The 16,143-nt window shown below is 46.0% G+C and overlaps 1 protein-coding gene across 2 annotated transcripts in view; it reads right to left on the bottom strand.

Moving 5' to 3' along the window:
• MMD (monocyte to macrophage differentiation associated) overlaps positions 1–8,943 on the bottom strand; it is a 58,126-nt gene extending 49,183 nt beyond the window's left edge. Inside the window, exon 1 of one of the 2 annotated variants that reach the window (XM_066587852.1) lies at positions 8,674–8,943. In XM_066587852.1, the coding sequence (XP_066443949.1) occupies positions 8,674–8,930 (257 nt within the window). In that variant the 5' untranslated portion in view covers positions 8,931–8,943. Of the gene's footprint in view, positions 1–6,209; positions 6,324–8,673 lie in introns of those variants that run through there. The other variant, XM_066587853.1, reaches the window with a different exon arrangement.
• Between the last annotated feature and the right edge of the window lie 7,200 nt (positions 8,944–16,143).

Genomic DNA, 16,143 nt, shown 5'->3' with positions numbered 1-16,143 from the left:
ATACAAAAGTAGGACATAAGGCCCCCTGTCCACGGGCATTGCGGTATCCCGCAGCGGATCTCCGACATGGGAGCCGCCGCCTGGGAGCAGAAGCTGCAGGCAAATCTTCGCCGTTCAGCCTATTCTAATAGACAGGCCGATGGCGGAGAATCGGGGCAATTCGCAGCATGCTGCGAACTGCCCGCCGCGGAGAATCGCAATAATTCTCCGTTCGTGGACAGTGGGGCCGATGCTTTCCATAGCAATGCTATGGAAATCGTCAGATGGCGTGATTCGCCGGCGAAATCACACCCGTGGACAGGCACCCTAAGGCCCAATTCCCATGGGCAGATTTCCGCCACGTGAAATTTGCGGCAATGCTCACAGTGCGGAATTCTGCAGTGTGAAATTACCCATAATCACCTGCAGCACGTTCCATTTTGACTGCAATGGAAGCCGTCCGTCACGCTATCTTCTGCTGTAGCACAGCAGTAGATAGCGTGAAAATACTTCCCCGCCCGATGCCCGCGTCACCTGACGCTGCCGGCGGGTGCACGCCAGCACGAATTGCGGGACATCGGCCAGCAGATCTGGAGGCAAGTATGGGGTCTCTGGGAGGGCACCGTGACAGACTCTGCTGCGGAATTCCGCTTGCGGAGCCCGTCATGGCCGTGGGCACTAGGCCTAACTGGTTTTTTTGGGGGGGGGTTTTTTTCTTGCTTGGACTGTTCACTCAAATGAAAAATAACTAAAAATGTGCCCATGTGAAAAAAAACCCATTTAATATAACATGCTACAGGGCCTTTTTACATGAGCTGAAAAACCCTTCAAAATTCCGCATTCAGCAAGAATGTGAACAATTGTCATTCAGTGGCACACACAGACTGAATGATGCATAATAATTAATTCATCCAAGCCTAAAAACCAAATGACAAGTCAACCCGTGGAAACGGGCAGATGTTCATCTATGATCAACTGCGTGAACAGGGGGGTGGGGGGGTGTCAAAATGATCCCCGACCCGCTCCACCTTCATTCGCTGAGCGAATGTTGTTTTTGTGCAACAGCACTGGAATGATCATTTCTGGGATGCCTTGTCTGGCATTTGCATCCAACAGGTAGTCCCATGTAATTTCAGTCCATAAATTGAACGTTATAATCGTTCATGTGAAAACAGCCCTAATCTGCATAACGTACATGGAATTAGATGATAGGGAGGTGTCCTCTACAGGTCTTGTAATATCTTGAAGTATTAGTAAAATGCAAATACCGACGCCACCTATTGGTTGTAAGCAGCAGATTCTGCCATTTGCACACATGTCCAATTAATTTTCCTGTATTAAGAGTCAAACAAAAGGCACGCTAATTGGGAGGATCACTCCATCCAACCAGTCATCACTCGGCACTATATTGCATACCAATTAAAAAGTGGGGACCCAGAACCAAACTCGGTACACAGATACAATACCAGAACCAAGCTCCTAGCATAAATGAAGCTCCAGAATCAAGTTTATAACCTTAATACAGTAGCAGAACTAAGCAATTGTGTTGCAGGGGTGCCGATTGGCTGAGAGCGGCTCCTCGGAACATCAGAGGGGAAGAGAGACAGAGCCATACGGAGGAGGACGAGTCCTGTGCTGCCACACAGAAGCTAGTCTACCGGGGCAGCCATGAAGGGAGCTATCACCCCGACGCCACCCTACAAGCTGGTCACTAGGCAGAGATGCTGTAGGAGATCAGATACATTCAGAATAGATTTTGAAGTTACCAAAACTTTTGTTTGCTACTAGATTATGTTTGCCAGAGACCTGCTTCCCCCAAAGTTCATCCCAAGTTCCTTAGGATGCCTTTACACGGAATGATAATGATGTCACGGTTCACTCAGGCAATCAGTTTCGGCCAAAAAAATAAAAGGATGGTTCATTTCGCTGCACCACTGAATGTGAATGACTGAACAACTAGCGAACGAACCAACGATGCTTTTAATGCTTGTGTAAAATGAACAAGTAGCATACGAAATGCTCAATGGTTCACCGAACGATATCATTCCCCTTCGCCTGTTTAAACGATTTTTTTGAATGATGATTTTGTGTAAAAGGACCTTTAGACATACAGATCTCATAGGAAAGATTTCCTGGAGAGCGCTCCTTCCCTGGCCAGGTATTCTGTGGTCATGCAGTGGAAAGGTGTTGCCCACATGCAATTTACCTCTGCCAATATCAGCTGGATGCTTCAGGAAACCACAGACGTCAGCTGATAACTCAGCAGCTTTCTTGATGAGAAACCCTGTTTACCACCATTACATTTTTGTTACAGTTTGTGCGCCGTAGAAACAAGACACACCGAAAGATGGTGGAAATTTTTTTTTCCTCCCCACAGAATTTTTTAAAGGTTTTTAGTACATTAAATAGTACTATTGAAAAATAAAACTTCTCCCGCAAAAAAAAAAAGCCCTATACAGCTACGTCAATGGATAAATAAAGAAGGTACGATTTTTTAAATGGGTGGGGGGGGGGGGGGGGAACGAGAGTGGGAAAAAAAAAATCTTGGCCCCTAAGGGGTTAATATCTCAAATAGTCTCATATATGATGGAGAGTGGTGGCTGCCGTGGGCTACCATCAATAAAGACATAATAATCCAAATGAGACACCAAATAAGACACAAAGATCCAGACAGACATGGAGGAATAAAGTACATGTGCCGTCTTACATGTTTCAGGCAAGCACGTTGCCCCTAACCCTTTCCAATCCACTGTCTGACATCTAAAGACATTCAGATTGAAGGCTGCACAGCACCGATGTCGGAATACGTCCGGCAGGGTATTCTTATTGTATAAGACTGGCCGCTCTGTTGTCAGGGGCCTCTCCAGCATGCCCCATACTGCAGTACTGGCTCTAGCCAGCAGATGGTGCCGTTGTATAATGGCAGAAAGAGAAAAACCCCTAGGAAACCCTGAATCCAAAATTGGATTGCAAAGGGTTAATCATTGGAAACTTCATCATTGGCTCGTCATCCTTTGGTTCAAACGGCACGAGTTCAGTTCCTCTATTAGCTTATACAGTGACTGAACGAGTCTCATTTGAACGAGCCAACAATGTATCTGCCTGAGAGAACTCCGACATTGTCCGCCCGTTCAAAGGAGAAATCGGCTCATCTAAATAGACCCTTACTCTAGCGTGTGCAGGTTTATATATTTGGTAATAGGAAACTAGAGTGAATCAATGGCAGACGGAAGCATTGTGCCATCTAGAGCAATACTAATGCCATATGCTCAGTCTATGCAATGCCAAGGAGAAGGAATCCGTCATTTCCTTACATGACTGAGAGATGACAAACAACCACTGAGGAATTCACTTACGCATGAGTTATAGTACGGATCGCAATGCTCCATCCATTAACACTTCTATTACAGGCATGCATTAAAGTATAAGGGATGGGATACCAGACTTGCCCTCAATTTACTACAATACCAAAACCAATCTGCATTCAGTACAAGTCCAGCATACTGGAAGAGAAACATCATTATTGATATATGGGTTCAATAGAAAGATTTCCGGAAGAGGTATGAGGGCTGGAATGTCAGTATATTATATGCCCAATATAAGCAAAATCACCATGATCGTCGCTGTTTATTAAAGGGGGCTGAGAATAGGCTCTCAAAAAAAAATAATTCAGCTACCCACATTAATAATAGGTAATCTTGTAAACCCCCTTTAACCAGCTTTTCAAGGAGATCTGTGCACGCCTGTGTTCTTTTCCATCAGCTTCCTCTGCTTTTTGGCAGAGCACTGTAGCAATATATGTAGTAAAATAGAAAGCACAAACCTTGTTACCCTGCTGTGGGGCACAAAACTAAAGATCATGAAGACCTAGAACTTAATAAAAGATGCAGAGAACATGGGACTCCTAGCAAGTGCGGAAGACCAGATGGATCACCAAGAGCGGCAAACATTTCTTAAAGGGATTTTGTCACAACGTTCACCAAGTTTGACTGAGTTGAGCTCCAAACAATGGAGGTGGTCAGTGCCGGCTGCTCCCGTCAGCAGCATGTAGAGTGACAGCTCTCGTCTATACATAAAAACGGGAGAATGCTGTCAATCTGCATGATGCAGGTGGGAGAAGCCAGCATGGCCCGCCCCCTTGACTTAGAGCTCAGCTCCCAGTCAAACTTCATGAACCTGGTGAGAAAATGATTTTACCCCTTAACGATATAGGGCATACATTTATTTCCTGACGGGGTGGTACATATGCCCTGTGGAGGACGCTTAGTGGGAGCTGGCTGCGACCGAAAGCAGAAGTACTGCAATGCATTATCATAGCAATGAGAGCTTTTATGGTTCAAGCCCCATAAAGGGACATGTAAAAACACAAGTCAAAAATAGTGCTTAACGTAAAAAAAAAAAAGAACCCTTTTTCCGCACTTTTCTGTGTTTGTTTATATGTTAAAAATGAGTGCAGTGATCTTCAGAGCACATGCGCAATAGCTCCAGACCACCGGCTACCGCTACATCTTTGCCTAGAAGCAATTCTAAACAGCGCAAATAAAGGGACTGGCTCGCATTGCTTAGGAATCCTTAAACGATAACTGGTGGCTGGGCCAGGAGCTCTTGGCCACCCAGCAGACTGTTGCACATGGAGTTAAGTGTGCGCAGGCCAACTTTTCTCCCAAGCAGAGGTGGTCCGTTTCTCTAGCAATCAGCGGTAAACAGATGCAAAGAAACAAAAAAAAAAGTCTACAGCTTCTTAATGAAATAGGGCATTTTTTAAACAGACATGGCATTGGCAAGCGCTTTAAATTGTGTATTTGCAGCACACTGGAATGAGGTTCTTAAAGGGGTTGTCCCGAGGCAGCAAGTGGGTCTATACACTTCTGCATGGCCATAATAATGCACTTTGTAATGTACATTGTGCATTAATTATGAGCCATACAGAAGTTATAAAAAGTTTTATACTTACCTGCTCCGCTGCTGGCGTCCTCGTCTCCATGGTGCCGACTAATTTTCGCCCTCCGATGGCCAAATTAGCCGCGCTTGCGCAGTCCGGGTCTTCTTCTTTTCTGAATGGGGCTCCGTGTAGGGGGGGGGTTAAAAAAAAAAAAAAAACGTTTCGGCGCGGGACAACCCCTTTAAGATGGGAATACACCTTTAAGAGAAGACAGAATGAAAACCACCAGACTAATTCTTCACACCCTTCAAACACAGAAGAACAGGGCAGGTTTAAGGATGTACAACTATCTACAAATTAGGATTTTTTTTATTTTTTTTTTGCAATATTAAAAAAGGCACAATAAAAGCTTAATAGTAGACCATGAAAGCCAAGTAATAGACCTGGAATGCCCACAGGTTGGACCCCGCTGCTCTACACTACAGTATGGAATATATTGCCATTCTATGGGTAACAGGTAATGCATAACAAACACCATTTAACACTTTTCTACAGATATGCACATAAACTACATCCCAGTTAGACGTCATCTGTACAGAAACCCATTCCTCATCACATAACACATAAAAAGCCACCTTACAGCAGATGGATGCCGGCTTCTTAGCCAATGCTCAAACCGCCAGACTGTTCTAAAGGAGGCGATGAGAAACGCTGAATGCTTGAAAATGAACCATCTGCCTTCTGTCAATGTCATTCTATTCCATAATAAGAGAAAGTAAGGAACAATCAACTTCATCAGACAGGACTGCAGAGGAGCCCATATATTGTATCAACAATATTCTAGGACAAGAGAGGCTTTTAACGACCTCTAACGAGATAATAAGTGAACTTTGGTAGCTCACCAGGTTCCTATGATAGGATCAGAAATCTCTCAGCCAACAGGCACCTAACAGCATAGGGATTCTGTACCATTAGAACAGCATATAAAAAGAAAAAAAAAAAAAAACTATCATTATTATGCATCTTGGATAAAATGTGAACACCTGTCCAATTCCTAACACTTCTTCACTCACACTGCAACATTGTATCATGTTGTAGAATGGTGGATTTCAGGATATGTAACCATTTCTTCTGTTGACTCAGGGATGATGAAAACAATAATACATGTTTGTATTAATTGCTATAACCCACTAAAATAATACAGCAAAGAAAATAAACTAAACCCTTCACACCACAACCAGCAATCAAAACAGCTGAAGCCAAAATATTATCATAGAAGTAACAACCAAAACACCCGCATGAAATAAACAACAAGTGTCCAAAGAGAATACTAGAGAAGTCACTCTACCTTCCAACAGTGAACATGATGAGACTTCGCCACAGACAATCCTGAAGTCTAAACAAAGACTCATTCAGGGTTTGAAGACATGTCTCCAAGTCAGGACAAGTCTGATCTCCATAGAGGTTGGTCCACCAATGAGAAGGTCTGGACCCCACCTGCCAGTGATGGAGCTGCCTTGTCAATAGGGAAGCCAATCAAGGAGAACTACCCCCGCCTCAAAATGAAGTAATCCCTTTATTCTCATGGATTCTAGCTCTGCCCACCATGCTGGAAGAATGGATGTCCAACCTGGAATATTGTAGGAGCTACAGTCAATAAGACCTACCAACCCCATGTCATATCAAGGTGAAGTCCCATGCGGGGGCATTAGTTATTGCTGGAGTTTGGAAATCTTTCATCAATGGACTTAATGAAACAATCCCTAACCTGAAGAACAAACAAGTCTCAGATGGATGGACTAATCAGAACCTGAAGGAAACGTCACATCTATGGGTTAAATTTATATATGAAAGGTGTAGGGTCAATAGGTCCTAAATATCATCAGTAATCAATATATACACAGTATATGGTATTAGGAGACAAGGCCCTTTAATAAGAGGGCTATACCCTATATGGTACGTCTACCTTCTATGATCTGTATATACTGACTGATAACAGGTCCAGGTTGGGTATTCGTCTCATGATGTAGAAGGTATACAGAGTGAAGAGAAGACTGAAGTGTTACAGCCTGAGAATTAGCTCTATAATCTAGTAATTACATATACAGTAAGTTTTAAGTAGAAGACATGGCAAGACTACGAGTGGCATTGTCTCTACTATATACAATGGGGATGTAATTAAGACTTGCTTGGGTATTAGGAATCATTATATTTATAACTAAAGGTGATCGTACATAAGAGACATGGTAGGGGGATTCGGGCATCAATGGCACATATATAATAGGCATTGGGAATATCATAAGGTGTCCAGTCTGGGCACCAGTGGCATGATCTATACAGTATAGAATAGGAGAAGTTACGAGAGGTCCAGTCTGGGTAATATTAGCATGGTCTATACAGAAGTTAGTGGCATGTCCTATACTGTATATGATTACCATAGCAGACGTCTGAGAGGTGCATTCTGGGCACTAATGGCATGATCTATACTGTATATAATGGGGGACATAATGAAAGAACTAGCCTGTACAATATAGACACAATCCGTATAGTTATATACTAGACTTAGGTATCACTGGTATGATCTGCATAGGACAAACAGGAGACATGGTAGGAGGACAAGTCTGGGCATTGGTGGCATGACCTATATAGAAAATTAGCAAAATGATCGATACTGTATATGACAATAGCAGAGATGGTAAGTCTGGGCATTGGTGGTATATCCTATAGGATAATAGACATGGTGAGAGTACCAGTCTGGGCATTCGTTAGTGGCATGGTCTATATACAAATGAGTGTATGATCTATACTGTATATGGCAACAGCAGACATGGTGAGAGGAGCAGTCCGGGCATTACTGATATATACTATGCTGTATATGATAATAGACAGGGCACCAGTCTGGGCATAAGTGGGATATACTATATTGTACATATGGCAGACATGGGGAGGAGTAACATGGGTATTACTGGTTTATCCTATATGATAACAGATGTTGTGAGAGAAGCAGGGTGGGCGGGCATTAGTGGCATAACCTATATAGAAATTAGTGCCATGATTTATACTGTATATAAGGACTATAACAGACATGGAAAGAGGAGCAGATGCTATATTATAATAAACTGCTATACTATAGTTTTATATATTATAATCAGTCATGGTGAAAGCACCAGGTTGGGCATTAGTGGTATATCCTATATGATAATAGACATTGTAAGAGCACCACGTTGGGCATTAGTGACATATCCTATGATGAGAGACATATAATATATATCAGATATGGTGAGAGCACCAGTGGTATATCCTATATGATAATAGACTGGTATATAGATATCAGATATGGTGAGAGCACCAGTGTGGGCACTAGTGGTATATCCTATATGATAATAGACTGGTATATAGATATCAGACATGGTGAGAGCACCAGGGTGGACACTAGTGACATATCCTAGAAGATAAAAGACACGTATATAATAGACATGGTGAGGGCACCAGGTTGGGCACTAATGGCATATCCTATATGATAATAGACTGGTATATCCGACATGGTGAGGGCACCAGGTTGGGCACTAATGGCATATATGATAATAGGTTGGTATATGTATCAGACATGGTGAGAGCACCACCAGCAGCAGGATGCTGACGACCCCGGGAGGCAGAGGGGCATCTCCCTATAAGGCAACGAGTGGAGGAGACATTGTTGCTGCCCGCGTGGGCTCCATCCTCACAATGAATGAGCCCGGCTGCGGCGCACACCGGTGGGCATAGGGGGCAGCGCGCATCCAGTAGAGAGCCCCCTCCTCTCCATCACTTACCGCTTGAAGTCCTTGGCCACCATGTCTGCCCCGCTGCAGGACATACGACAGGCAGTGCTGGCCGGAGAGGTGGCGCCGTCATCGGGCAGCTGGCACCGCCGAGCACCCACTGACGGCTGTGCCAGGAGCCGGCTCCTGCTGGTGAGGGATGGGAGTCGGCTCCTGTCTGGGCGCCGGAAGCGGCTCTTAACCCGTCCGCCGCCGGAGAGCCGATGCGCACGGCGGCGAGCAGCTGAAGGGTTACTCAGTGTAAACATGCGGCGGCCAGTGAGCCCGGTGCTAAACGGGGCTGTGAGGGAAGGCGCACGACACAGCGAGCCTGCGAGGGGCCTGCCGACAGCCGACAGCTCGGGGCCTTCTGCAGCGACAGGAGGAAGGCGTGTGTAGCATTGTGTATGGGGCCGGTCACATATAGGATCAGCATTGTGTATAGAGCCGGTCACATATAGGGCCAGCATTGTGTATAGGGACAGTCACATATAGGATCAGCATTGTGTATAGAGCCGGTCACATATAGGGCCAGCATTGTGTATAGAGCCGGTCACATATAGGACCAGCATTGTGTATAGGGACGGTCACATATAGGGCCAGCATTGTGTATAGAGCCGGTCACATATAGGACCAGCATTGTGTATAGGGACGGTCACATATAGGACCAGCATTGTGTATAGGGACAGTCACATATAGGATCAGCATTGTGTATAGAGCCGGTCACATATAGGACCAGCATTGTGTATAGGGACGGTCACATATAGGGCCAGCATTGTGTATAGAGCCGGTCACATATAGGACCAGCATTGTGTATAGGGACGGTCACATATAGGACCAGCATTGTGTATAGGGACGGTCACATATAGGACCAGCACTGTGTATTGGGCCGGTCACATATAGGGCCAGTATTGTGTATAGGGACAGTCACATATAGGGCTAGCATTGTGTATAGAGCCGGTCACATATAGGGCCAGCATTGTGTATAGGGACGGTCACATATAGGACCAGCATTGTGTATAGGGACGGTCACCTATAGGGCTAGCATTGTGTATAAGGACAGTCACATATAGGGCCAGCATTGTGTATAGAGGCGGTCACATATAGGGCCAGCATTGTGTATAGGGACGGTCACATATAGGACCAGCATTGTGTATAGGGACGGTCACATATAGGGCTAGCATTGTGTATAAGGACGGTCACATCTAGGGCCAGCATTGTGTATAAGGAAGGTCACATATAGGGCCAGCATTGTGTATAGGGACGGTCACGTATAGGACCAGCATTGTGTATAGGGACGGTCACATATAGGGCTAGCATTGTGTATGGGGCCGGTTAATATAGGACCAGCATTGTGTATAGGGATGGTCACATATAGGGCTAGCATTGTGTATGGGGGCGGTTAATATAGGACCAGCATTGTGTGTAGGGCCAGTCACATATAGGACCTGCATTGTGTATAGTGCCAGTCACATATAGGACCAGCATTGTGTATAGGGACGGTCACATATAGGACCAGCATTGTGTATAGGGACGGTCACATATAGGGCCAGCATTGTGTATAGAGCCGGTCACATATAGGACCAGCATTGTGTATAGGGACGGTCACATATAGGACCAGCATTGTGTATAGGGACGGTCACATATAGGGCCAGCATTGTGTATAGGGACAGTCACATATAGGGCTAGCATTGTGTATAGAGCCGGTCACATATAGGGCCAGCATTGTGTATAGGGACGGTCACATATAGGACCAGCATTGTGTATAGGGACGGTCACCTATAGGGCTAGCATTGTGTATAAGGACAGTCACATATAGGGCCAGCATTGTGTATAGAGCCGGTCACATATAGGACCAGCATTGTGTATAGGGACGGTCACATATAGGGCTAGCATTGTGTATAAGGACGGTCACATCTAGGGCCAGCATTGTGTATAAGGACGGTCACATATAGGGCCAGCATTGTGTATAGGGATGGTCACGTATAGGACCAGCATTGTGTATAGGGACGGTCACATATAGGGCTAGCATTGTGTATGGGGCCGGTTAATATAGGACCAGCATTGTGTATAGGGATGGTCACATATAGGGCTAGCATTGTGTATGGGGGCGGTTAATATAGGACCAGCATTGTGTGTAGGGCCAGTCACATATAGGACCTGCATTGTGTATAGGGACGGTCACATATAGGACCAGCATTGTGTATAGGGACGGCCACATATAGGACCAGCATTGTGTATAGGGACGGCCACATATAGGACCAGCATTGTGTATAGGGACGGTCACATATAGGGCTAGCATTGTGTATGGGGCTGGTTAATATAGGACCAGCATGGTGTGTAGGGCCGGTCACATATAGGACCAGGACTGTGTATTGGGCCGGTTAATATAGGACCAGCATTGCGTATAGGGATGGTCACATATAGGGCTAGCATTGTGGGTAGGGCCGGTCACATATAGGACCAGCATTGTGTGTAGGGACGGTCATATATAGGACGAGCATTGTGGGTAGGGCCGGTCACATATAGGACCAGAATTGTGTATAGGGACGGTCACATACAGGACCAGCATTGTGTGTAGGGACGGTCACATATAGGACCAGCATTGTGTATAGGGACGGTCACATATAGGACCAGCATTGTGTGTAGGGACGATCCCATATAGGACCAGCATTGTGTATAGGGCTGGTTACATATAGGCCCAGCATTGTGTGTAGGGCCTGTTACATATAGGACCAACACTGTGTATAGGGCCGGTTACATATAGGGCCAGCATTGTGTATAGGGCTGGTTACATATAGGACCAGCATTGTGTGTAGGACCGGTTACATATATGACCAGCACTGTGTATAGGGCCGGTTACATATAGGGCCAGCATTGTGTATAGGGCTGGTTACATATAGGGCCAGCATTGTGTGTAGGGCCGGTCACATATAGGGCCAGCATTGTGTATAGGGACGGTCACATATAGGGCCAGCATTGTGTATAGGGACGGTCACACACAGGTAGTTTTTCCATTTTAATTGGTGCAGAAAAAGTACATTAGGTTCACCAGTACATGCACAAAAAAGTTGTGCTAAGGCGTGCACAATTGCGCTTACACTTATGTGAAGCCAGCTGAAGGCTACAAGCACATGAGCGCAAAACTCACGTGAATATGAGCCCCATTCTTTTGTCGCACGTATCAGCGATGTTTTCCCTCATGCTGCCAGGTAAAAATCTCTGTATGTCCTACTATGCCGCGTTCCTCGGAGCGCATCGCCTGTGGCATCACCGATGGAGAACACTTGCCGATCCCCTATCAGCTCAGGAGATTCAGAATTGTTCACAGGAGCGATGGGAGGCGGTAGTGGATGAAAACCGCCTGTCATCCGCAGGTGAAGCGCACGGTGACGAGCGCCATATCCGGCCGAGTTTCACGCTGGCCTGTGTGAATGTAGCCGAGAAGGAAAAGGACTGGCGTAAAAAAATGGCAGCCAGTGTTATTTTGGTCTGTCTTCACAGAAAGAACACAGAGAACACGAGTGCCATTTTCAAGCGTCCAAGGTGGCCGCCGCTATTTTGTAACTACACAGCGCCGGCCGGAGCAGCTATAGTGCGTCGGTGGTTCTAACGCTACACATGCACCGTGGACGATTGAGTAGCCTAAAGATGGTGCGGCGGCCATCTTGGTTGCCTGAAAAAAAGGACCCCAAACCGATGGAACTGACCGACAAGATCAGCTTGAGGAAATACACCCCTCCCCCCGGCCCGCGACAGAATTTAGTACCGAAACCGGGCGGTCGCTTTAAGGCTACTTGTACATAAACACAAAAAACACGTAAATATGGACTCCATTGTTTTGCCTGCTGCTGTGAGGTAAAAAAAAATGGATGCACGTTTTATTTTTTCACTCATTGTTTTCAATGGGAGAGTCAAACACCTCGCATCCGTGGTAGAACGCACATTGACAAGCGCGATATCGGTCCAAGTTTCTCGCCCTGTTATTGCGCTCGCCCGTGCCCATGTAGCCGAGGGGAGTCGCCGAGAGTTCTTAAAGGGGATGTTCAACTTAATTAAAAAAAAACAAAAAACGTTTGACATAAAATGACATAGAATAACAAAAGCGCCAATCCTTCTCCCTCTGACAAACAGCGCCGCGGCATCCATGGCCCTCCTGTTCCGTGGGCACTAATGCTAGGAGAACAGGTGATGATATTGTGGCTTCTGATTGGCTGCAGCAGTCACCTGACCAGGATCACCGTCACAAGTCACTGCGCAGTAGAAGACAGGCGAATATTTTTTTTTTTGCGTTCACTTTGGCGTATTTTACTGTACCTTCTTGCGTGCCAGGCATGCGCATTTGTGCACAGCCAAAAAAAAAATATGCACCGTTTAAATGGCTAATTAGGCTAATGAATTGCAGACGTGTTCTTTCCTTGCGCAATTCCGCAGCATTTCACACATCCAGAAGCTCCTGCAGAGGAGCGTTGTTGCGCACATTTTGGTGCGTGCCGAATCGCTTGCGCAAACCACAGACAAGAGGATTGATTTTAATGGGTTCCCTCACATTCTGCGTTTTTGTGCTCAATTTTCGCACATACGAAAATATACGCGACATGCTCTATTTGTGCGCACACCCAACGAGTCTATGATGGTACACGAAATTGCGCACTGAACTTGTTAATCAATATCATTGGGACTAATTAGCTGCACAGACGTTCAAATCACGCCGCAGGTGTCCCACGCCGGCGCAAAAAATGTATAACTGCCTGCTGGGATGAGGGTGGGACATGTGAGAGCGCTCCCTTCACAGCACAATCACGCTCTCCCGCACTGATATGTACGCCTACGCTCGTCGGCAGGAGCCCTAACGTATTTTGCGCCCATTCGCACATCACCTTGACTTCTATGGGGATTTTTGGTGCGCAAATATGCAAGAAAATAGAACATGCTTCTTTTTTTTTTTTTTTTTTGGCACAACCAAAATCCCCGGCTGTGAAATCAATGGCTTCTATTCTCTACGTATTGCGCACGCAAATACACCGGTGTGAAGCCGCCTTAATTCAATGTAAGCCCTAATTGCCATAAGAAGCATCCTCTGTATCTGCACGTCTCTCTGCCGTCACCACATGCAGCATAACGTGTTGTCATGGCATCGGTGACATCGCAGTCTACGATAGCGGTCCATGACATTATTCCTGCCGTCATAGAGACCCCTGATTACCTACTATCACTTTTATGCCCCGCCCCCGCCTCGGTCCACCACACTTATCCCTACCCCTATTGTGATGTCATCACCCCCACACACACACTGGTTGCTTGATTGATGCCCTGCTTGCCCCGCCCCTTTTCTGTTTAACTGGTTCATCACCGCTGAGGATGAAGAAGAGAATGGTGACTGAGCTGCAGCCGCGAGCGCTGATCGTTCAGTATAAACGCAGCAACGATTTAACAATGAATGATAATTCATTCGCTTTTCATTCATCTTATGCAGCATAGAAATCATCGTCGGCTCGTTCACTAATTGTTTGATTTAAACGGCAATCATTTGGTCTTCCTCATACAGCGGACCGAGCAATCTTGTTAAAAAAAATATATATTTTTTTTGTCTAAACTGGCCGCGCGAGAGAGCTGTGACATCATTTGCTCGGGCGAACATTTATCGCCACATGTAAAAGCCTAGGGGCTTATTCACTAGAATCATTTGCACATTGTATTGCACACACAAAATTGGCAGTGAATAGAAGAGTTTTGCGTGCGCAATTCGCTGCGCAAATGCTTTTTTGCATTTGGGCGTTCCATTCTCCTACTACGTTTGGGAACCGGCCGAACCCCATTGACTATAATGCTTCTGCTTGGGCCCCACTCACTGGAACGGAGGTCCGTAACGCAGATGTGAACGGAAATAAAACAAGGCTTGTTATTTGTATAGCGCCAACGTATTCCGCAGCACTTTCAGGTAGTTTTTATTTATTACCCCCCCAGCAAGTTATTTTACCAATCTCAGAATGATGAGCCAACTTTGAGCCAGCTACCTGAACCATGCAGGGATTGAACTTGCAACCTTCAGGTTGTGAGCAAGAGATTAGCACTCTGTGCCACACGAGGCTCAATGTAACCTACAGGTGTACATGTAGCTTCTCAGGTGGGCTGTGACTAGAGGAAATATTGCTCCAGATCTGTGACTCGGCTAGCTCTATTACACGCCTACAGGAGTGAACTAGACGGGCGACCGTACATTATATATAACATCAGATGGTAAGGTCGCCTCAATAACACCAATGCAGAATCCGCTGACAGCACGTAGATCGACTTTTGCCTCGTCCTGCGGCTTGCACATAAGCAGTAAAGGTTGATAAGTTCGCGCCAGTTGGCACATATCCGTTAGTGCCCGTCCATCTTCTGTCACCGCTTACCAATTATGACAATTACTGCACCTGACATTGACTTATAAAAAAGGGCAGGAAACAGCAGCAAATCAAGAAACTCACTACTGTAAGGGTTCCTTCACACGGGCGTAGAGGCGTAACTATAGGGGATGCAGTTGCACCCGGGCCCAGGAGTCTTAGGGGGTCCATAATGCCTCTCTTCCCCATATTGGGAGCCCAGTACTATGAATAAAGCATTATAGTTAGGGGCCCCATTACAGATTTTGCATTGGGGCCCAGATGCGTCACCGTACGCCTCTGCTTGGGCGTATTTGTGCGTGCATTGCTTTCAAGGAGTGCATTCACATTAACTTTTTGGCGCACGCAATTCTAGTGTGTGCAATAAATTAGCGTTTGTGCACCGAAGGGCCCGTAGAAGTCTAAGGGGTACACAACGGGATGCAAAACATACAGTGCAGATCTTTAAGTCACTTATACAGCGAATGTGAACGGCTGAAGGGTTTCTTGCTTGAACGCGCCAAAGATGTATCTGCTGTATAACCAGGCTGCCTGAACTCTGACATCATTAGCGCAATCAAACAAGAAATCAACAGGTCTGAATGGACCCTGAGGCTAACTTCACACGGGCGAGTGTGATATGGGGCTGTGAATTCCGCCCCCATATCATGCTTGCCATCCATGTGAATTCCCCAGGGCTGCACACAAATCTTGCATGATTTTAGCGCCTGTGTGGTCAGCCTCAGTGCCATAAGCCTAGGTTCACATCACATACTGCTTTGATGCTTTGCATAAGGTATGTAGAATCTATTTCCCGTGTCCCTGCGGAGTTGCTGCTTTGTTGTCCATGTTGCTTAGTACACCACCTTGGCAGAGACGAGTATAGCGCGCTCTGAAGGAGCTCTACAGTGTGACTGTCCTGGCAGCCAGCCCCATCTTTCTGCTTTCTGGACCTTTCTGAGTCTGAACTTTGTAGATAAGGATTAGTAAAGACCTCCACTGTATTGAGGTCTCAGCACCCCCAACTCATGCGGTGCAATATATAGGGTATATCCACACGGGACAGATTGTCCATGCAGATTGTCCAAATGGAAAATCCGCAGCATTTACCACA

This window comes from Eleutherodactylus coqui, chromosome 13, assembly GCF_035609145.1.
Source record: "Eleutherodactylus coqui strain aEleCoq1 chromosome 13, aEleCoq1.hap1, whole genome shotgun sequence".
In the NCBI taxonomy this organism is placed as follows: domain Eukaryota; kingdom Metazoa; phylum Chordata; class Amphibia; order Anura; family Eleutherodactylidae; genus Eleutherodactylus; species Eleutherodactylus coqui.
The sequence above is the reverse complement of the archived record's forward strand: the minus strand, read 5'-3'. Positions and strand labels throughout refer to the sequence as shown.